The sequence below is a fragment of the Channa argus genome, chromosome 19 (assembly GCF_033026475.1).
Source record: "Channa argus isolate prfri chromosome 19, Channa argus male v1.0, whole genome shotgun sequence".
Classification (NCBI taxonomy): Eukaryota; Metazoa; Chordata; class Actinopteri; order Anabantiformes; family Channidae; genus Channa; species Channa argus.
Genome location: NC_090215.1, coordinates 16,562,591 through 16,585,428, shown reverse-complemented (window position 1 = coordinate 16,585,428; position 22,838 = coordinate 16,562,591). Strand labels below are relative to the sequence as shown.

The window sequence follows — 22,838 nt, the reverse complement described above, 5'->3', positions numbered from 1 at the left end:
ACATCGAATATTTCAGCTTTTTTTTTTTTTTTGTATTATAATATAATAACCACTGTGATTTCCTGTGTTCAGTGTGTTGTAATCAGTGGTGAAAGTGGAGCAGGGAAAACAGAGAGTGCTCACCTGTTGGTGCAACAGTTGACAGTCCTTGGAAAGGTGAGTCATAGTGGTTTAGTAACACATTTCTTTAACATGTGCTTTACATTATTTATTCATTGTTTGAATCCTCATCTGCCTTGCAAAGTCCTCTGAACACACACATAACAATGCAAAATGAGCAGATTGAAATGATGCATCAAACCAAAGCAGGTTTAAACATCAAGGAATATGTGAAGTTGTTAAAAAGTACACGTATGGCTTTAAAACAATTTTAAATCACCTGTTAGATTTCAGATCAACACATCTGCAGAGTCACTGTTGTTGTTTTGTGGTGTCCTGTCCAACTCGAGTGTCTCGAGCAAACTGGAAATTTTGAAAGCTCAGTACCTAAAATACACTGTCAGGACATTCAATCGTGCACAGATTACATCATAACTTGTCACTGGATTTAACATAACATAAGCAAAGGCAGGGTCACGTTCGATGGAAATGATAGACTGCAAAAATTCACACATCCTTTATTAAAGAATTATTACTGCTACTATACTGATTTCCCCCGTTACTTAACTGGAATAATGTTTTATTCAGGCCAACAATAGGACACTGCAGGAAAAGATCCTGCTGGTCAACAGCCTGGTGGAGGCATTTGGAAATGCCTGCACTGTCATCAATGACAACTCCAGCCGCTTCGGCAAGTATCTGGAGATGAAGTTCACGTGCGGGGGAACGGTTGTCGGAGCGCAGATATCCGAGTACCTACTAGAGAAATCCCGAGTCATCCACCAGGCAGTGTAAATATCATCTTCTCTTTCTACTAATCTGTGCAACTTCAGGACATTTTTCACTGTTGTTGCCGTCATTTCAAAAAGGCACCGTTAGAAATTGAAATCATGTCTTTGGTTGTTTTCTGGAAGAACAGTTACAAAGGTTATTTTTTCAGCTTGCTGGCCAAGGATCAGAGCGTAACTGCCTCTGTCTCTCTTCATTCACCTCGTTTTTTTTTCCATCTGAAACTGGTGACATTTGCCTTCAACCTGCACTTCAGTCACTCCATCTTTTCTTCTTATCACGTGTCTGGGGAGCAGACTGGGTCAGGTGCAGGGGCTAACTTATTTCCTGTTTGATCGAAGATTGTGATCTTGCAAGTGTCCTTAGTGGAACCTCAAAGGCAGACTCGGGCCTTTCGTTAGAAAACAGACACACAGGTCAGAGGAGGTTTGATTTTCCCTCAGTGATTGTGTGCTGCTACAGTTTTCTGGAGCTTGTTTTTGGATTCTAATTTAGAAGTAAACAAGGTAAAGCCACATTTCTTTCAAAAGTTATGCTTTGAAAATTCTTTCAGAAGTAATTTCGAATAATGTTATGTTAAACTGTGTTTTTTTGAAAATAAAATAAAATAAATAATTTTGAAAATAAAATATACAAAAATAAACTACTTTTTAAAAAGTGTAAAATAAAATTACTTTAACCTCCAATAGGTTTTGTTAAAACATTTGTATGAATGAAAATGAAAAGTACCCATAGATGGATAGAAAAAAATAGGCCCCATGGGCACTAACAGGGGAAGGGTCCCCTAACCTCTCTTTCCACTTGTTTGTGTCTGTGATAATTTCATAATTTTTTATTTGTTTGTTGAAATTGTCTGTCTGTTTTTGCCTATTTGTGTGTTATTTAACATACATTTTGTTTTATAACTTTGTTTGTCTTTTTTCTTTTTGTTTTGCGTTTATTGTTGGTTATTTTGAACTCTTTTTGAAAGTTCTAGGTTATGTTCATCAGTCAAAGTTGTTCTGCACCATCTCTGCTTGTTGTGCAAATCAACAGTAACTTTAAACGTCCTGGCCTATAGGCATTTATAGAGTAGTAAACCATCTTCCTTGCTTCTTTATTTATTGTGTTACTAATAATTAAAGAAGTGTGAAATCACGGTTGTCAGATGAGCGATATTGTAACATAATCACATTAACTTGTGTTTCATAAATATTTAATCTCACAGTCACTTTGTTGTGTTCATCTGCAGAGGGGAGAGGAATTTCCACATCTTCTACTACATTTATGCTGGCCTGGCTGATAGGAAGAAGCTTGCCCACTACAAACTATCAGACAACAAAACACCCAAGTAGGTTTGACTCTGCTTAAACACTGTTATTTCTTACCCGGTTTTATATGGCATACTGTATTTCCCCAGTGTAAACCCAGTGTTTGCTTTTGCAGGTATCTGTGTAACGAGCACATTAAATTAGGGCCTGACATAGTGAGTAGCACCTTCTACAAGGAGCAATTTGACGCAGTGGAGCAGTGTTTCAAAGTCATTGGATTCACCCTGGAGGTAATAGCGCAACCTTGATCCAGATACACTGTAACATAAAACACAACTACACAAGTGTATAATACAATAGCTCTCAAAAAAAAAAAAAATGCACAAGCTTCAAAACTCACTGAAACCTACTATGTGTCTTGTAACTATCTGCATGCACATATAGTCAGCTCTTGTATGTGATGGCTTATAGGGCCCAAAGAACTGATCTGCACGTCGATAGCACTTATCCTGTAATTGCTTGGTAGTGCTGGAGGAACAGCATCCTCTGAAGTATGTCCCATCTTCCATAAAATCGAAATGTATAGACTTTTTCTTGCACCTGCTACTGCGAGACAAATTAAGCAAATTAAATGAAGGTTGTAATCTTTTTTGAAGCTATACTTTGTTTTGTTGATGGTGACATTTGTAACCTCTATTTTTGTAAATTAAGTTTAGGTTTATTAGGATTAGACTCACATTCCCCACATATTTGGTTATAGAGGACAACACTGTACATGCAGGCAAACACTACAGACTCTCTAAATTCCTCTACAACAATTTCAGTGCATCTGTTTTCTACAGACTGTCTCTCTCTGTGATTTCTGCAGGAGCTGGGCAGTGTTTACAGCACGCTCGCAGCTATTCTCAACTCCGGTGATATCGAATTCTCTCCAGTGGCCTCGGAGCATCAGACAGACAAGAGCAACATCTCCAACATCTCCGTCCTACAGAACGGTGAGATGAGTTAACCAGAGGCAGGGCTAAGCTTCTGTGTGTGATGACGTAAGGTCAGACATGACTCTACGACATCACTGTTCCTCCTACTTCCTCCTCTGCTCCTCTCCATTAACTCTACAGAGCGCTCCAGGTGGAGTTGAGCTAAATATAAGAAGCTATTGTTCTGAAATAAATTATTCATCAGTACGAAAACATCATTACTAAACATGTATTTGCAAAGATACTACTGAATTCTATTGGGATTTGTAATTTTACATATGTTTGGACTAATTTGGTGTGATGGGTGAGCCACAGAATATCATTGTTACTTTTTGACAATTGTCACATATGTCTCTGTGATCCCTGAAAAGCAGCCCTATTTCTGAGTTTAAATGAGGACAGTTGTACATTTGCACATGCCACATATAGCCCATTACTTGCACTCACTCCACTTTAGAAGTACTAACATTTATCCCACCCTTAATCTTACGTCCCCTTAGTGGCATCACTGCTGCGCATTCGCTCAGACGAGCTTCAGGAAGCCCTGACCTCCCACTGTGTCGTGGCCCGGGGGGAGACAATCGTCAGGCCCAACACGGTGGAAAAAGCTGCAGAGGTGAGGGACGCCATGAGCAAGGCTCTCTATGGCCGCCTCTTCAGCTGGATTGTCAACCGCATCAACACCCTGCTGCAGCCCAACAGCCTCCTTGGGTGAGATTAGGAGCAGAGAGTGTGATGTGCTGTGCTTGGCTGTCATGAATGCAGAATTAGGTCATCTCACAACCATAGTACTTTTGTACAGGAAATATGAAAAAGTATCAGCCCTAGATATAATCAACACCAGCTCCCGAAAGCTGCTCGAAGGACTTAAAACTGCTACTTCATAACACACATTGGTAATTATTACATTTGGTGTAGTGAAGATCACAGGTTTTCAACCTTAAGGACCAATCAGAGGGATCGTGAGACAAGCAGAATTGGGAAGTGGGAAAGTATTTTTTTATAACCTTAAACTTTGCACTAGTTAAAATTTTACTGAATTAAAAGATAATTTCAGGTTTCATAAACTGTCCGATGCAAAGATGGATGGATTACGAAATGGGCCTAGCAGCAACATGACCACAAATTATTGGACAGCATTATTTGTAAATATTTTGTAACGCTTTAGATTACAGCCCGTGACTTACAGGGTAAGGACATTGAGCTTACTGTGTAAGTTAGTAACAACGGTGTACCACCGCAGTACCTGGATACTTATTTGTTGTTAGTTAAACTTTGAAGATCAACAGGGTAACAAGATGAGAATGAGATAAATACCTACAGTGTAAGTATTGCGTACTAAAGGGGTACATAAAATACCATGATAGGTGAAAATACTTATGGTGTAACTACAGTGTAACTACAGAAAAGAAGAGGGTAAGAGGCTCCACTTTAAACCCCCCACACCTATCATGTAATATTTAATTATTTATCAGTATGTTGTTTAGAACAACTGCTCAACTGATTTTAATTGGTTTTCAATGCTTTGAGGCAATAAACTTGAAAGCATAACTGCTATTTATTTTTCTCAAAAATGTACTTATCTAATCCCCATTTGTTACCTGCTATTATGCAGTAGGTACAACACATGAGGGCTGTAATTTAAAGCGGAGCTTCTTACCCTCTTCTTATTTGTAGTTAAGCAGTAGTTACAACATAAATATTCACACCTATCACGTAACAAAATACTGCAAGTATTTTTCGAATTCTCATTTTGTTTGTTTGTTTATTGTTATCAAGTAACAACAAATATGTATCTATAGGTCCCGCAGAGGTACATCGTTTTTACTACTAAGTACACAGTAAGTTCACTGTACTGTACTTAAAGTGTTACCAAATATTCTATATGCAACCTGACAAGAGGCCATTACTGCACAATAACATACAGTACATGCAAGGATCAGAAGCCAAACAAAATACTGTATGAACAGATATTTAAGTACTGACTGAGGTCTTGGTGATTGAAGTCATGGAAAAAATGTTTTTTTTTTACCAGGAAATGTTCTTTTAAAAGTTTTTTAAATGAATATTTTAACTGATCAGATTTTTTTCTCTTCTAATCTCTAGAGAGGATGAAAAGGGCTTGAACATTGGCATCCTAGACATATTTGGGTTTGAGAACTTCAAAAAAAACTCTTTTGAGCAGCTCTGCATCAACATTGCCAACGAGCAGATCCAGTTTTACTTCAACCAGCACATATTCGCTTGGGAACAGGTGAAGTCCAGTCCACACCTACACACTCTAACCCATCACTGAACACTTTCTAAGAGCTTGAATACCTTTTTAAAAGCACTTTGCATGCTATTTTTTTCACCGTGGTAGTACCTCATTTCCATCTAAATGGTGATAACATGTCATCATTTGTCACCGTGGGCTTTAAAAGAGATGGCAAGGGTAAAATATGCTGCTGTCTTTATTTACGGGAGAATGAGATTCATGATTCTCTCTTTATGTGGTGTGTTCTGCCTTGGGGGGCAGAGAATGGTTTGCTAATGTTAAATGATTTGGTCTCACCCATAGAGAGGAACTATAAATCATCCCAAACAAGGGTCAATTAGGAGTTGAAGACATTTAGCAGTGGACTTAAACTCACTCTTGGGTATTGTTGGCACCGAGCCCAGAAATACATTTCTCCTGGTCTGCCACCGTATGCAGAGCATAAGGGAAATGTAGTGCACTATGAGATTAGTATGCATCGTCAAACATATCACCCTACAGTACAATAAAGCAGGTTGAAAGCAACTTTAGAGCAAAGTTTTATCACCAGTTCATATACATTTTCCTCCTTCACCTGTGCTTCCACGTTGTTCCAGTCCATCTGCATCCCTGCAGATTTCCTGATGTGATTAGTTTAAGTGTGCGGTTCATGCTACAGTAAGCATGTGGATTTCATATTGTTTGTTCCCCATTTTGTTCTTTTCTGAGTTATGGCAGCAGCTCCGGGAGTCAGTCAAGCGGATGTCATCAGGTCAAATAAAGTGGACGGCTGAGCTCACTTTGCTCACAAGACATGTTTATCTACATAGGGAAAGATGAGTGTGTAACTAGAGATGACTAAAACACAATGTGGCAGCTAAGTTGGGCTTAAGTTATCACTGAGGTCCGGATTTGGCCAATTGGTATCGCCAGACGTGCACATTTTTAGTTAATCTTAATTTTAAGTTTAGGCTTTCTGAATGTTCAAGCATGAGGTTGAAGAAATGAAACTGAATGTGGGTACAAAATGTTGAAAATACTCTATTCCTGCTCTACAAGGCAAAATCGGGGGGAAATAAATCTAATTTCTTCAACAAATGGACTGACAAACAGCTTTGGACTTTATAATGCAGGTCTGCCGACAGTGTGATCTATCCTGTCTTTTCTTTTATCACATTGAGCTCCGCACAGGCAATGCAACACAGCCTGAGGTGTTTTGCTTTAGGCTCAGGTAATTGCCAGGAAACAAATGTAAAATTAGTACGACTTCAAACGTCAACATGGCTGGATTTCTTCCTGTGTTGGTTTTATTGTTATTCTGTCTTATTCCTGACAGCTCGCTCTTCTATGTTCCATTTTCCCTTCTACCTTTTTGTCCTTGATAGGAATTGTACAAACTTGACCCATCATACGGGAACAAAAAGAACAAGTGATTAGATTTAAAGAAGTTTCCACTTCCACCAAACTGTACGCAGTGTTTAGACGCAGTAAAAAGAAATTGTAGGCTACAAAATAGGGGAAATGTGCTTCTAAGTGATCTCTTTGCAATCAGAGTTTAGCTAATTCCATCATTTAAGGCACTTTGTGTCCCATTTCTGAACAGGATGAGTATCTGAACGAAGAGGTGGATGCTCGGATGATTGAGTATGAGGACAACCGGCCCCTCCTGGACCTGTTCCTGCAGAAGCCAATGGGGATGCTCTCACTTCTGGATGAGGAGAGTCGCTTTCCACAAGCCACTGACCAGACCCTCGTAGGTCGGTCCCTTCAGCTCACTATTGGCAGAAATGTGTTTCATGGTGGATTTACTATCTATACCGTAGCAAAGTAAAAAATATTTATAACGATCAAAGACAAGTTATATTATTCTTGTCCAAAGAGCAAGAATTATTACAGCCAATAGACCGAATTATTTCATTTTTAAGATATCATGTATGAAGTATCATGCAATCAGGAGGTGTCATGCAAATTTAAACAGCCTTGGAAGTATGAGAGAATAATAATCGGATGTGCACTTTTGCATTTTAGAGAAATTTGAAGATAATCTCAAAACTAAAAGCTTCTGGAGACCAAAGAGAGTTGACCTTGGTTTTGGTATTCACCACTATGCTGGGAAGGTAATTACTAGCCACAGGATGTCTACTCAGAGTTGTATTCATTGGTAATAGATTGGACAGCAGTGTTTCAGATTGAATCCAGTCATTGTGTTGACCCTAACACAAGTGTTTTTACTGTCTACCAAACTTTAAGGTGATTTACAACGCTGCAGGCTTCCTAGCCAAGAACAGGGACACACTCCCAGCCGACATCATCCTGCTGCTGAGGTCGTCCGAGAACGAGCTCATTCGCAAACTTGTCACCAATCCCCTCACCAAGACCGGTAAAGAGGGCACGAAGAGGAATTTACAGAAACAGGAATATTATATGACGAGCAACAACCTTGTAAACAGCGCTACTACTTAGCATAAAACAAAAGGCTACTGTTTCTTTTTATAGCCAGGGCTTTTCCCTTTTGTCTGCCAGGCATTAGTCGTATTAAGCTGCCCTTGGCAACGAGAATGTCCTTTGTTGGCACCTCTGTTAAAATTGAATTACAAAGCCAATAATCGTTCAAAGTAGAGTTAAGGCCGTGACAGTGTGAGGTTGACCTACTATAATCAACATAAACCTAATCTAAAAGTCATCTTTCCTTGTAACTGCTCATCGGAGTTAGTTTTAAAAATATTAACTTTTCACTCCAATATTATATAAAATGTTTCAAAAAGGCAAATTGGGTTTACAGACAGGTCTCAAGTACAAATAACCACTGTGAACTTCTAAAATCCCAGAGCCCTGTGTTTTGTGGATGAGTACTATGTGTCGGACTGACTCTCCCCTGTAAGGCCAATGTGCTGACTGACTCATCCTCGTTGTTTATTTCACAGGCAACCTTGCCCACACCAAGGGTAAAGGCATAAACACAATGCCCAGCCCACGGACCCCGACACGCACCATCACCTTTGCCAAGGTACCTACAGGACTGTCTGCATTATCACCCTATTATCTCCCACATCAAGAACTTCCCCTGAAAAGTTGTTGGATTTATTTGTTCTCTCTTCTTGTTCTCATTACCAGTCAGCTTCTTGTCTCTACAGTATTTTCTACTTTTTTTTTACCCACTCTATTTTAAACTGTGACTATTCTGTAGCTTATTGTTTAACCTTTTCTCTGCTTTTTCTTCACTTCCCTCTGTCTCTGCATTTCTTCTTCATAAAAGATGGGAATGCTAACCTTATACAGCTCGTTCTCTTTCAGTGAGGTAATCAACATATTTCCATGTGGTTTGTGCTTGAGTGCATGTGATATTTTACCAATACAGACACCCTTCTTCACTAAGTAAAATACACAATATATACAGTAAATCAATGTTTAAAAAAAAATCTGCTCAAAGCATTTAATAATCATCTTGAGTGTCCTTCAGTTGCCAGTGGCCAAATTAAACCTCCTCACTCAATTACATGCCGTACTTTGGTGCATTAGTTTCAATCGTTGCAGAAGAAGACTGCACTGACTGCTAAATGTTAGGCTTAGAGTGATTTGCTCACCTAAAACCAATTGACAGTAGCCACATTTAAATGAACTGTGTTTGGAGAGTTCTTGCATGTATTTCCATTCATCTGCATACGTTAGACAAAATGCTCATCAAAGAAGCCACAATGAGCATTTAACATGCTGCAAAATGGCTGCAGGTTTCCCCAGTGCGACAACGCTGTGGATTAGATGATAAACTGAAATGTGTGTTCAAAGCAGATTTATATGTTTCTGTGTGTAATTGTTTTTAGATTTTTTTTATTGATCCAGCAATCTGTAGCATTTGAGAGCACATTGTGTCTGTGTTTCGCAGGCACATACTGTAAGTAATTCAAGCAGTTTGAGCTTTTGTGTTGTCGTTTATAAAGTCTGTGTTTAACTCTTTTTAAAATAATAATAAAATACAAATTAAAATAAGTTGTATTTATTCAGACAGTATTTATGATTCGGCACTTCTATTTAGCCTTCTCAAAATGTGTACTCCTGTAAAAAACAGCACGTTGGCTTTCATAATAAAGATAAAATCCTTTAATGGTCATAGTAAAGACATATAGTGCACAGCACAAATGGCAACGGAAATAATAAAGATGTAAATAAAGTGTCCTTCAGTAATACTTTAACTTGAGCTAAATTCCCTAAATTCCACTCTAATAATAATAATAAAAGTAATAATAATAGTAATAATAATAATAATAATATAATAATAATTGAATCCCATTATATTGCCTTTGAACACAATAGTTGGTAGTTACCCATGTAGAAAAGTGTAGTTAACCATTAGTATAACATGAATTATTGTTTTGACAGCCAGGTGAACATGGAGATACACCTTACCACCCAAGAGAAACCACCAACATGCGAACACAAACTGTGGCTTCCTACTTCAGGGTAAGAAGATATTCTCTCCTAGATGCTCGTGATGCACAGAAAATTAAGCATAATTGGTAGTAGTGTGTCTATATCTCCAAAAATCTCTTAAACTACAAACATTCGTAACCATTAATGATTTTAAGGAAATGTGCAGCTGTGGTTCTGTTTTATTGTTCATGTGTGTATTTTGTACATGTTGATTTTGTATGACTTGTATGGAAAATAGTCCTAAATTGGTTCCACTCCCTTTTTTCTATGGTCCACCTAGTACTCTTTGATGGATTTGCTGTCCAAGATGGTGGCAGGGCAGCCTCACTTTGTGCGCTGTATCAAACCCAACAACGACCGCCAAGCAAACAAGTTTGACCGTGAAAAGGTTCTGGTTCAGCTGCGATACACTGGGGTTCTAGAGACGGCAAAGATCCGACGGCAGGGCTACTCTCACCGCATCCTGTTTGCCAACTTTATTAAGAGGTCAGTGGGTTCCTGACTTTTCTCCAAGTGCTAAGAAGAAGATATCGATTATTTATGTTATGTTAATTGTATAATTAATTGTATATACTGTGTTGTATTACTATCCAGCTGATTACACTGATGGTTGCAGGTACTACTTCTTGGCTTTCCATGCTCATGAGGAGCCAGCTGTGAGTCCTGAAACATGTGCTGCAATACTGGAGAAGGCCAAGCTGGAGAATTGGGCCATGGGTAAAACTAAGGTTAGTAGAAATGCAGGATGCTATTTTAACTTAACTCCCAATAGCCCCATCTTTAAAGTTGGCAAGGTTGAGTGAGTGTAGTGTTTACTCCCATAATTTAGTAGAACCTAAAGAAGAACAAATTCCAGCAGCAAAGGCAGAGAAATGTTAATTTTGCTGCATCAATGCTGTGTCATACACCTGGATATTTTCAAAAATTCAGCTTGGCAACATCTTTCTTCTTAGACAGCATAAGGATTAAATCTGACCTCTGTGCCTCTGGAGGTACAGAGGACATGATCAAACTGTTTCAATGATTGAATAATACTCTGCATGGCAAGTAAATTAAACCTTATGTTAAACCAGCACCTTGTATAAAGCAGGGGAAGACTGTTCTATAATCAAATGACCAACGCATAACTTGATGCTATTCACAAAGTGTGAGCAGAGGCTTCCTAATAGCATTGCCCTCAAAATAAAGCCCATGGGAGCTTGTCTTGATTAGTCTCATTATTATGCTCACATAATAATGGTCATGAAGGCAAAGCCATGCAAATCAGGACTGCGCCTAATTCGACTCAAAATTCAATTTATTGTTGGAGAGTGTTTCCAAACTTAAAATTACAGGAATAAACTATTGCTGCAAAACACTATAACTTTTCTTGTAAGTGAGACAAGCACGATTGCACTGAAGATGTCTTGCTTGTTCATCCTTCTTTTCAATCCTCTTGATTCACACTGATGGAAACACGTCCAGTTGGACAGTAAAAAGTAATAGACTTGCAATATTAAAATTTGAAACAAATCCAAACCTGCTTATGTGACTCTGCAGTTAATTTAAACATTTAATGTCAAAGGTATTTTCACATAGTGGTGAATTAAATATGTGTCCCATCTTTAAGGTGTTCCTGAAGTACTACCACATTGAACATCTGAATCTGATGGTGCAGCAGGGCACACAATGGATCATTCTGCTACAGGCTTATGTTCGAGGCTGGCTAGGAGCCAAGCGGTACCAACGGCTATTAAAAGAGCGAGAACAGAGTGCTCTGGTGCTGCAGTCAGGTTTGAAAACTCTACACTCTACACATGCCCCAAAATATGAATGAGTCCTGGAGCTGCTATGCTAATTCATTCTTTAATCTTCAGCTTACAGAGGTCATAAAGTTCGGAAGCAGGTAGCTGAAGACAAAAACAAAGCAAAGTTTGAGGCCTTCATTGTCCAGTTTCAGGCTGGTAAGCTCAATCCAATGCAGCAAAAATCAAGTTTATAGTTGTGTTACTTTATATCTCATTTTCCTTTTCAGTTTGCAGGGGATATCTTGCAAAAACTAAATACAAGGAGTTGGTAGAAGAGAAAAATAGGGCTGCAGCCAAGATTCAGGCACACTACAGGGGGCACAAGGAAAGAAAAAGCTTCAAAAGAAAACGGTACAAAAAAGAGAATACATTAACACAACAAAACAGAAAAAAATATTATGATGTGTTGTATTTTTTTGACAAAGGTGTTTTAATTTTGTTTAAAGGGAAGCCAAAGACAAGGAGACAGCAGAGAAAGCCCTAAAAAGAGAGGAGGAACAGACACCTGAACCACAGAAGAGCACAGATGAAGAAAACACCTCTACTTCAGAGAAAGAAGCAAAGCATGAGGAGGAGGAGGAAACTAAGGCTGCAGTGGTTCTCCAGAGCAACTACAGAGGCTACAAAGAGAGGAAAAAGTTCAAGGACAGAAAAAACGCAGTGGCCGGAGCTGAACCAAATACAGTGGTGGAAGAGGACAGTGAGAAAGAGCCCACCCGCAAGAAAGAAGAAGTGGGAAAGACAGCTGATAAACAAGGCGAGAATGATAAGGATGAAATAAGTACATTCGAAGCAGAGGAGAATGATGACAGTGATCATACACAGGTGCCAGAAGATGATGAACATACAGAAGTGGTAGATGAAGCAGTAATTGAGGATGCAGCAGCAGCAAATGCTGGAAAAGAAGGACAGGTAGAGGACAAGACGGAGGAGAGGGATCAAAAAATTGCTGCAGTTCATGAGACTGTCGGACTAGAGGAAGAGACCAAGGCAGCGACTGTCATACAGAGCAATTTCAGAGGTCACAAAGAGAGGAGGAGGTTGCAGGAAGAAGGCAAGATTCCAGCTAAACAGAAGCAGGAAGAAAAGACAGATGGAGAAAAAGTGCCCAAAGTTCAAACACCAGAAGAAGAAAATGAGACAGAAAAAGAATCAGAAGTTTCTGGAAGTAGTGTGAAGACAGATGATGCAGATGAGACCAAAGCAGCTGTAGTTATTCAGAGTAACTTCCGTGGCCACAAGGAGCGCAAGCGACTGGAGGAAGAAGGGAAGATCCTTAAGAAAAGGAAGAAGGAATGTCCAAAAGAAGACGAACAGCTGAAGCAGGCAGAGGAATCGGCCGCAGATGTTTCTGCCGAGAACCAAGACGGAATGGACGAAGAAAAAGCTGCTACTGTACTTCAAAGTAATTTCAGAGGCCAACGAGACAGGAAGAAACTGAGGGCAGAAAAGGAAGCACAGCATCAAGTAATGGGAGAACGTGAAACTCCTAATGAAACTAAAGAGGAAAGTGAAGTGAAAGCAGAGGAAGAGGCCCTGGATGTAAATGATGTTGTGATAGACGGTAAAGAGACAGATGATGAAAATCAAAGACTGGAAGAAGAACAGGCTGCGGTGAAGATCCAGAGTAACTTCAGAGGATACAAGGACAGGAAGAACCTGAGGGCCAACAAGCAAACCATGCAGGAAGGATCAGAGCAACTACAGAGCTTTTCCAGAGAGGTAATCGCCTCCATTTTATCATAGCCAATCACCTCTCTCCCGTCTTCTGCTTGCATCCACCCATACATGATGTTGTTTCTATATCTCTTCCACAGATAGCAAAGGCTTCTCAGAATTTTGTTGCCCTACAGCAGAAGTTGAATGAGATCATCCAGGCCCATCAATCCAACCCAGAGAACAATGGCATGTTTGTGAGAGGAAATCCAATCAATGGCTATGCCGGCCAGAATTACCAATCACGTAAGATGGAATCTGTGAAAAACAATTCATAAAGCGACAGATATAATGCAGAAAGCTGGCATGGACTGACTTTAGGTTGATGTGCATTTTTGGTTCTGGTTTTCAAGTCCAGAACCATCAGAAAATTAGGTTCAATTCTGCTCTTTCTTTGGCATTTATCTTAAAATTAACCTTTGTCTTTTCTTGATGTGAAAAAAAAGACAGCCACATAGATTTTATTACTGTATTTCACAGTACAATGTGATGTTATCAGTCTGCATCTTGTGTGACTTGATCAGATCAGGAAACCTGGGAAAGTCAAGTGCCAAAGCAGGAAGCAAAGCTTCTCCACCCGATGTGTCATCAAGAACATAATTTGATTTGCACAGACAATAGGTGTAATTGCTTTTGGGGTGGCAAGTGTGTGTGTGTGTGTGTGTGTGTGTGGAGGGGGGGGGGGGGGGGGGGGGGTATGTTCAAATTGAAAGTTCAACATCTTTGCAAAACTGAACTGGCAGATGAAATGTCACAGTCATCCTAGGTTCAGGTGTCTCAAGGAAATAATGTAATAATTATCTAATAAGATGAGACTTTTCTTTATTGGCATCATGATTAATCAGCCACTCAGTGGATCTTCTGTGTTAATATTGGTTTTGATCTAAGTTATCTCATTTGAAAACACGGAAATTAAATTTCAAATGTAATTTGTAATGTTCATTCAGATTATTGTCACTGCATTCAACATACAACATAATTGTACTCTCTGTTCGACATTAAGACAAAGACGAAAACCCACAGTGGCACTATTGCACCTAAGATTAGCGATTTACAATAATCAAATTTCTCTCACAAGCTCGTTGTCTGATGTTTCTAAACTTTTCAGGATTTTCAGTCAGATATTAAACTACAATGCTGTTAAACAGTAGCAAGGTTACGTTTTATTTTGTTTGAACTAAATCTTTGCACATTTGTAGAATTCAGTAACTTTTTTGAGATGTTGCTAGTTTTAGTCGCCTAACCTTGACCATAGTACGCAGATATTGTAGACAAAAATAATTTTATAAATAATAAAAATGACAACATGGAATGGAATTCAGAGATTAGGAAATTATCCAGCATTGGTGTTTAAAGAAAAATGTCATGATCTTTAGAAATGTAATAATTAGTGTTCATTCTAAGACCTGCATTACATACAGTTTCCTGGTTACAGCTTCAGACTATCTGCACAGAATTAGCATTAAAAAAGAACTCATAGTTCAGCAAGAATGCAATTTTACCCTACAATAGTTATTTCTTTAAATAAAACTGACCCACTTTACAGTATGTTCCGTTTAGTTTGGTTTGGATTATTCACACACATCCTTTGGCTACTCCAGTTGTACAAAGGATGTTTGACCTTCGCAGGCTTCTCTGAGGTGAACCAGTGAATGAACTGTCTGCGTAAAGCGTCCTGCATCTCCCTATAAAACTATCTTTCTCAGCATCCCTAGGTCATTTCTCCATCGACAGTCTCAAGCTGTCCTTAAGTTTCATTGCTGTAATAAATTTCACAAGAGTCATCTGTGACACACGCAATGAAAGCAGAGCATTGCCACTCACAGTGTTCTTCATGGGAAAGGTCGTCAAATGTTAATCACGGTTTATGAGCCGGCGTTACCAACAATTATGACAGAAATTAATAAGAAGGTGTGTAAAATGGGCTTTACTTGTTTGAGCAATACACAATGACCTTTAGATGGAGTTGCACAACATTACAAACTTTTCCCCTCCTTCACCTGAGAGCTTCTGCACATGGATTATTTTTGCAGGGTATGTTTCACCCTTGCATGAACAGTTATTAATAATTAGCAACAAGCAAAGGGCATTGTAATATATTTAAAATTGAAATAACACAGAAGAGGGAGATTATGACAGAGCATAACTCATGATGTATGTAAGCATGGAAGATGTCATGCATGAAAAGCTGCCCTGATGCCCCTCATTTTTATTATTTCTTTGTTTATCTTTGTTCGAGTTTAACAGGAAGAAGCGGCACATTTTCACCCGGCTCGTTTTGTCATGGATTGAATATCAGACTTTTAAGTCCTCGGTACGGTCAACATCATAGCACTGACATTCAACCGTTTTGTTACTTTCCAGATAACAAAAGACTGTCCAGGACCCCCCGCAGGACCCAGGAGCCTAAGACCCTGAACACCCCAGAGGACTCCACCTATTACAACCTGATTCATGTGAGTCATGGAAAAGATGGTGAATGATTTCAGATACTTGCTGACAGCTTCCACTGTCACTGCTCTTCCAACTCTTCCAACACCACAATTCACTATGAATGGCCATGTTCTGTCTGTAATATTCTTTACATGTTCCAGTGGTAAGAGTCATATAGAACCAGACTGTTGTAAAGTATGTTTCTAGGTTTACCGTTAAATCCATAATTAATTAATTTTGTGTTAGAGTTTATTTTTGTGCTCTTGGTCTGTTTCATCTTTCATCATTTCAGCATAAAAAAATAACTATTTTTGCAGCAGTTCGGGTTTGTTTACACTGCTAATAGTTCTCCAGAGAACATACTGGAAATGTAAAGTAACTAATCATTACTCTAAACAATAATGTTAACACAACATTCAACATTTGAGAAGATTTCAAACAAACTTTTTTCACATTGTCAATATGGAATATTGTGTGTAGAACTTTGGGGAAAATAATAAATGTAATCCATTTGAATATTTAAAGTATTAACAGCTGGGTGATGCTGCTTTGAGCTAAACGCTCACAAACACATGCTCACAAGTTCACATTGATAATGCCAACATAATGATCGTTTACCGTGTCAAATTAGTGTAAAGAATGTTGACACAATGGTGATGTAAAATGAAAAAACAATAAGGTCATCAAACGTCTTCCAAATTATTCTCAGTAAACATAAACATATGAGAGTTAAAGGCAATGCCAATGTTTTGGTGGTGCTCGAAAAAAAAGGCTAATCCAGTAGTGTCCACAGGACCCATCCTCTGATGACTGAAAACTCTAGAACGTTTCAAGAAAATTCATGTATTAATCTGCACCATAAAACGCCAACAGGTCGAGCCAACATGAAGCCACCCTGCTATCATATCTAAAAACCACTCTTTGGCTACATGGTGAAAACAAATACTCAATTCAAATTGCTTCGTGGGTTATGGGGCAGCAAAATTGAGGATCAATGTAAAATACGTTTTTGTGCTTTATCTGAACACGCAGATTAGTAGTTAAATTGACATGAAACAATCTCTCCTCTTGTCTTCTCTACTCAGAGATCTGTCCAGGATGATAAACGCAGGCCCAGGAAAGAGGAGTAAGTGTCCACTTCTTATTTTGACCTAGTTGTAACAACCCGACAGCTCTGTTTTGTGAGGTTGGCCTGCTGCTGGTTTCTTTTGCACAGCAGGTCCAAAGTAATAACTGCAGCCAACAATGGTGTCTGGGTCTAAAGCCTTGTGTTCATTACACACATGCTCAGTGAAATGAAATGGCCTCATATTTAACGTCACTATGTTGGCTAAAGTTTAGCGTTGTAAATATTTGGTATGTATTTATCACTTGTGTTATTTAAGTGTGGTATTTGTGAAGTGATTTTTCCTGCAGCCACAAAGTGTTTGGGTATGTGTGCACTCATGCATATGTATTTGTGGTGTCGGACACAAGGTGAGCGTGCCACCCAGAGTGAGGGGGCGAAGATAAAGCGATAGGTCCGGCTGAAAAAGCAGGGAGCAGAATACTTTATCACAGCAGCCTGAAAAAACACACACTTCCTGATGTGCGCGCACACACACACACACACACACTGTGGTACAAAGTGTTAAGCATCAAGGGTAATAATTTGTTAGATAAATAAAGGCAGCGACAGACAGGAGTGGTTTACATGCATCATTATGGATGAGAAGGTCAGCAGGAAAGATGGAGCTGACAGCAGTGGAGGATGGGAGAGGGAACACATGGGTGAAAGAGGACCTGAGAGTGGAACAGTGTACCGCGGACAAAATCTTTCATGATTCAAATAGCAGCTGCAGCAAGTTGGTATGAGTAAACAGACAAACTGACTACATAAGCAGTTCCTGCTACCAAGACTGAACTGGTTTCCTGAGGCTAAGCTGACAAGATTGCATTTACTGAAATCCATGGCTGCTTCACTAAAGCTGGCAGCATTGCTGTGAGCAACATTCTAACATCCCCATGCTAATATACGCAAAAAGTCAATGCTAACGTGCTGATGTAAAAATTTACAACGAGTTTTCACGTGAACATGCTTAAATCAGCTAATTACACTCATGCTGAAATAATGAAACACCAGTCCATCCTCCTCTTAAGGTCGGTCTTCTGCCAAGACTAACAATTTCTGGCAAACTAATCAAACTATGCCAGCAGTCGCCCATATTCATTCTCCCAGAAGCTGGTGAAGCTGCTTGGATGAGTAGTGAAATGTTTCCAACCAAGAAGAAAGCAGTCGTGTTGACATGACCGTACCTTCGGATAACCAGCCTAGACAACCTAGAACTTCTAGACATATTTTTCTCATGTTTGGTTCTGGTTTTTAAGTCCAGAAACATCAGGTAATTAAAAAAAAAGGAAAAATCTTACTTTGGAGTATTCACAGACAAAGAGCCAATGGAGTCATTTTCTGCCACATTAAAAGAAATTGAATGCGTAATGTTCAAACTTCAGGAAGAGTTAAGATTTAAGAAGAAATCTGCTCTTTTTTAGCATTTATCTTAAAATTAACTTGTGCCAGTCTATGTTCAAATTGAAAGTTCAACATCTTTGCAAAATTGAACTGGCAGATGAAATGTCACAGTCATCCTACGTTCAGGTGTCTCAAGGAAAAAAAGTAATAATTATCTAATAAGATGAGACTTTTCTTTATTGGCATCATGATTAATCAGCCACTTAGTGGATCTTCTGTGTTAATCTTGGTTTTGATTTATCATATCAAAATTAGTTATTTGTTATCTCATTTGAAAACACTGAAATTAAATTTTAAATCTAATTTGTAATGTTCATTCAGATTATTGTCACTGCATTCAACATACAACATAATTGTACTCTCTGTTCGACATTAAGACAAAGACGAAAACCCGCAGTGGCACTATTGCACTTAAGCCTTAAACCTAGACGACACAGAACCTCTAGACATGTTGGTCTCCATTGTTGTCTTGGCTAACATAGCTAGAGCGTCGTCTAATTTCACAGGAGGAATCAGAAAAGTTTAAACCCATCAGCAAACCACATCATCAAGTGGCTTGTTTAATTTTTCGCTTTTTTCATCATTGCGATGCACATTTTTGGCCACCTTAAGCTACGAGAGTTACTCTACGTCATGCTGTATTAAATGATGCGGGCGCCATCTTGCTAACAATACTCTTGCAACAGTGGTTAGAATGGGTTGCCTACATCTGTTTTGTTTGACTAGAAATTGTTTCAATCGCCCCGAGAATTATTGGAGATGAGAAGCGATAAAGAGAAACCAAAGAAACCCCATACGTGAAGAATTCAGTTTGCAAGCAAGCAACTGTATTTAGAAAATCTAACAACGATAAATTGCTAATTCACAAGCCACCAAACTGCCAGAGTACAATTGTACTCCTAAAAGTAAAGGGGTACTTCTATACTGTCCTACTATGACAGCAGAGCCCACGTCCCCCCCCCCCATCAGTTAACATGGCGTAATGTCTTTATTGTCCTATGATATGCTTTTACATCATGCTGTTGACCTTTGACCATGTGCTATGCTTTGTACAACCCCTCAGCTATTAGTCATTATCAAACGGAAATAAATAATGCTGCAAATCTTACCAATCAAGCAGAAACAATTGAAGTTGTGTGATTGTCTAGAAGAGTGAGCCTCAAAGAAAAACTAAAAACTAAATAGATATATTACTAACTGGTGCTGTGTTTTCAGGATGCGCACAACTCTGTGTACAGGCTAAAAAAAATGTTTTATAAGCCACTGTCAGACGTTTACCTTTTGCCAGTGCTGTGTTAATTGTATAATTCAGCCAATGGCCCAGAGAACAAGGAGATAATTACAATCAAGAAGCAATTTTCATTTTATCTTCAGAACAGCCATCATGATTTATCAGTGGGCTTATTATATGTCCATTGAGTTTCTGAAGGTACAGTTATATAATCAGGGGTCCAACTCATCTTGATGTAGCAATGTGATCATCAGTGCAGGAGTATGTTGATGCTCCTAATGTTGTGGCACTGTACCTATAAAAAGACGGTTTTCAAGTATCATTTGTAGGACTTGTTAGCCTCTGTTTATATGGAGGTCAGGCCACAGGTTCGGCTACATAACAGAAGCCGTGGAGCTAAGAGGAAATGGACAATTTACACAGTCACCTGAACAGACATTTCTTGACTGAGGGTTGATCTCTTTTTCACTGTGATCTGTGGGTCAAGCAGTGGAAGTACCAAAGTGTTAAAACGCTATGCAGTGGCGAGCAACACTTTCAGAAAGGGGAAAATGTATTGCTGTCTATTTTCTATCATGTCTAGTTTCGGTCATTTGTCTGCCGGAGGAGCCTGATTGTTTTTGTTGCAAGAGCTTAAAAAATGCTATATTAAGTACTGTACAAAGCTGTTTTTTGTCGATTTCCTTGCCTCTTAAGGCTTTCAGGTTTTTCACCTTACAGGAGTTCTGTCCCTAAATAAACACCAAAATCTGGAGTCTATGTTGTGACAATAAGTATCTATCATATGTGTACATAGGTTATTTTTAATTTGTTTGAAACCCCCAACCAACAAGGCAGCCAGGGGTCTTGTTATTATGGCCACCATCAGCTAAGACCCACATCCAAATGTTGAAGATTGAATGTGTGATTGACACCAAACCCATCTGTGCTTTAGTCCAGGGAAACTGCTGGATGTAGACGACCACTACTACCAGGGCCTCTCGCCCAGCAGGTCTGAACCCTCCATCTCCACAAAAGTAACATCAGGCAGCAGCCCAAGAGAGCAGAGACACACCAGAGAGCGGGCCGTCACTGAACCAGAACCTAACAAACCTGCTCAAAACAGGTAAGTGTTTACTGATGACCAGGATCATCCAGTCAGAGATAAGGCCTCATTGCTGGACGGTCATAGATTTGACCTTTTTGTTAGTCTTTCTGACAACAAATGTATTTTGTAGAGGGTAAAATGGTCCAGAAAAGAGAATCAACTATAAGATGTTATTATTTGTTAGGCCGAGCCTGTGTGAAGCTAAAGTGCTGTTACTAATTTAGAAGACTTGCTAACTTGGGTTTCAATATGGCCGAACATAACAGCTCCTCACAAGCTCTTTTAAAAACAACAGGGAGGTAGTATTCGGTTTTCAGAAGGCCCCAGTTGCAAGACATCCCAGTGCATGCAAACAGTCCAAATATGCAGAGGATCATAGAAGCCAATGCACAATGGCTGAAATACTGAAACACTGACATGTTGCAAAGAATTTGAATGATTGCAAAAAATATGGCACTTGTATTGATGAGATTTTGTGTTTTAAATGAAAGATTTTTTTTTCCCTAAAAATGCATTTGACATTACAGTTGGTCGAAACACAAAATGACAAATTCACATTTACATTTGATCTGTTTTTCAGTTGTGTGTGGTCATCACCTCAGACAACATGATAAATGTCTTCCAGAGATGATAAACAATATCAACTCTTTCATTTTCTTTCTCCTTTTATGGGATCTTTCAGGCTCCTTTTCTGCTTTACCTTTTTTTTTTCAAATTTTATTAAATTTTTTCTCTCCTGTGTCTTTGTGCTCAATTTCACTGTTGTCTCCCGTGTCGTGTTGACAGACACTCCGTTTCCAGAATGCCCTCCACAGAGAGTCAGGCTGAGGACAATCCGTACGACTACAGACGCCTCCTGAGGAAGACCTCCCAGAGACGAAGGCTCATCAAACAGTACTGAACCATTTACCAAACAATCTGTAAAAACCTGAAGCGTGACACACTATGTGACTATGTTTTATCAAATATCAACATGTATGATTTATGGATGTTTAATTCTTCACAGCTTCTTCACAAATGCTTGAAACTGTTTAGTCTGGGAAATAAAAAGTGCTGACTACACTGATTAACAATGGCCACTGGACTAATCAGTCGGTGCACATAGGATTAAGGTAAATGTAAATACGAAACTTATGAAACTAGCTGCAAATGAAGGTTTTAGTTATGCAATTTGTAAACTAGATGTTGCTGCATTTACTCATTGTGCTTTATCAGTTTCCTGTTAAAATAAAAATCTGTAATTTTCTTTTTTTTTTTTTTTTTTTTTTGTTCAATGTTGTGTGTGAGGTTGTCCAAATCCATTCAAGCATTGATTTTATAATGTCTACAGAGGGTTGTACATATGCAGATATTTCTCTTACACCTCACATTTCACTCCATTTTTAAGAACATATGGCTGGAAAATTAACTTCAGTGTTGTTAAGATATAGGAAATGCACATTGTTTTCTCCCGTAATCTCTGGTTTGTTCATGGAAACATTAAATACGTGAGACTGCGTGGTGTTTAAGTTATCTTACATCTGCCCTTAATGCACGACGAGGCAGCTTTGTGACACACGGTTTGCTGTACTGCCTGTTTTTTAAACAATAGTATCTGCATCTGTTCTGTTTGATTTAAACTAAAAATACTTTGTTTTCGATGTCCAAGACATCAGAAGTGATCACAAGAAGGTTTGTCCTGTTGATCAAAGTCTTGTAGATTTTTTGTCTTTTCAACACTCGAGCATTTCTTTGAGATTCATCCTTTGACCTTTGTGTGACATTTGAAAGGAGAACTCACCACAGGGAGTGTTAGCAAAACCCCCAACAACATGCTGTCAACTACATACACACCACATATATGGCAAATTCTTAAAAAAACCCAAGGCAACAAGGGATATGCTCTACTTTTTTTGCTCTACTAAACCTGCATTAGCAAGTATTGACCATGATGGATGAATTTTTAAGAAAAGGCCATTATTGTTTTTTTGAAAATACTGGACAATGAAAATGATTCAATTGCATTATTTGAAAACAATAGAATAGATATAGTGTAGATTCTTAGAATTAAAACATTTACCATAAAAAAAACAGCACCACTATGAAGGAGTCTTATACTGTAACTCTAAACACAAATGTTTAAGTATTATTATGGCTTCGCCAGAGGGTTCTATCTATTTTAATCAGTGTGTTTTTGCATTAAATGGTTGGTGGCCATGGTTTCCATAAATCATAACAGATGCGGCTCAGGCTGATTTTGATGCCCCGGGGGTCGATTTGCTCTATTTATTGAAAAAAAATAAGAAAACGGCAA

At 38.8% G+C, this 22,838-nt stretch overlaps 1 protein-coding gene across 2 annotated transcripts in view; it reads left to right on the top strand.

Moving 5' to 3' along the window:
• The window catches only part of myo3a (myosin IIIA), a 47,009-nt gene extending 24,880 nt beyond the window's left edge, over positions 1 to 22,129 (top strand). Inside the window, exons 14-37 of one of the 2 annotated variants that reach the window (XM_067486973.1) lie at positions 73 to 156; positions 688 to 890; positions 2,120 to 2,218; positions 2,314 to 2,428; positions 3,007 to 3,133; positions 3,616 to 3,826; positions 5,222 to 5,369; positions 6,955 to 7,108; positions 7,380 to 7,468; positions 7,602 to 7,731; positions 8,276 to 8,358; positions 8,608 to 8,649; positions 9,729 to 9,809; positions 10,060 to 10,265; positions 10,396 to 10,507; positions 11,389 to 11,551; positions 11,636 to 11,722; positions 11,794 to 11,917; positions 12,013 to 13,288; positions 13,384 to 13,528; positions 15,647 to 15,738; positions 16,801 to 16,841; positions 20,393 to 20,563; positions 21,332 to 22,128. In XM_067486973.1, coding sequence (XP_067343074.1) covers positions 73 to 156; positions 688 to 890; positions 2,120 to 2,218; positions 2,314 to 2,428; positions 3,007 to 3,133; positions 3,616 to 3,826; positions 5,222 to 5,369; positions 6,955 to 7,108; positions 7,380 to 7,468; positions 7,602 to 7,731; positions 8,276 to 8,358; positions 8,608 to 8,649; positions 9,729 to 9,809; positions 10,060 to 10,265; positions 10,396 to 10,507; positions 11,389 to 11,551; positions 11,636 to 11,722; positions 11,794 to 11,917; positions 12,013 to 13,288; positions 13,384 to 13,528; positions 15,647 to 15,738; positions 16,801 to 16,841; positions 20,393 to 20,563; positions 21,332 to 21,446 — 4,098 coding nt within the window. In that variant the 3' untranslated portion in view covers positions 21,447 to 22,128. Of the gene's footprint in view, positions 1 to 72; positions 157 to 687; positions 891 to 2,119; positions 2,219 to 2,313; positions 2,429 to 3,006; positions 3,134 to 3,615; positions 3,827 to 5,221; positions 5,370 to 6,954; positions 7,109 to 7,379; positions 7,469 to 7,601; positions 7,732 to 8,275; positions 8,359 to 8,607; positions 8,650 to 9,728; positions 9,810 to 10,059; positions 10,266 to 10,395; positions 10,508 to 11,388; positions 11,552 to 11,635; positions 11,723 to 11,793; positions 11,918 to 12,012; positions 13,289 to 13,383; positions 13,529 to 15,646; positions 15,739 to 16,800; positions 16,842 to 20,392; positions 20,564 to 21,331 lie in introns of both variants that reach the window. The other variant, XM_067486974.1, reaches the window with a different exon arrangement.
• The last annotated feature ends 709 nt before the right edge of the window (positions 22,130 to 22,838 follow it).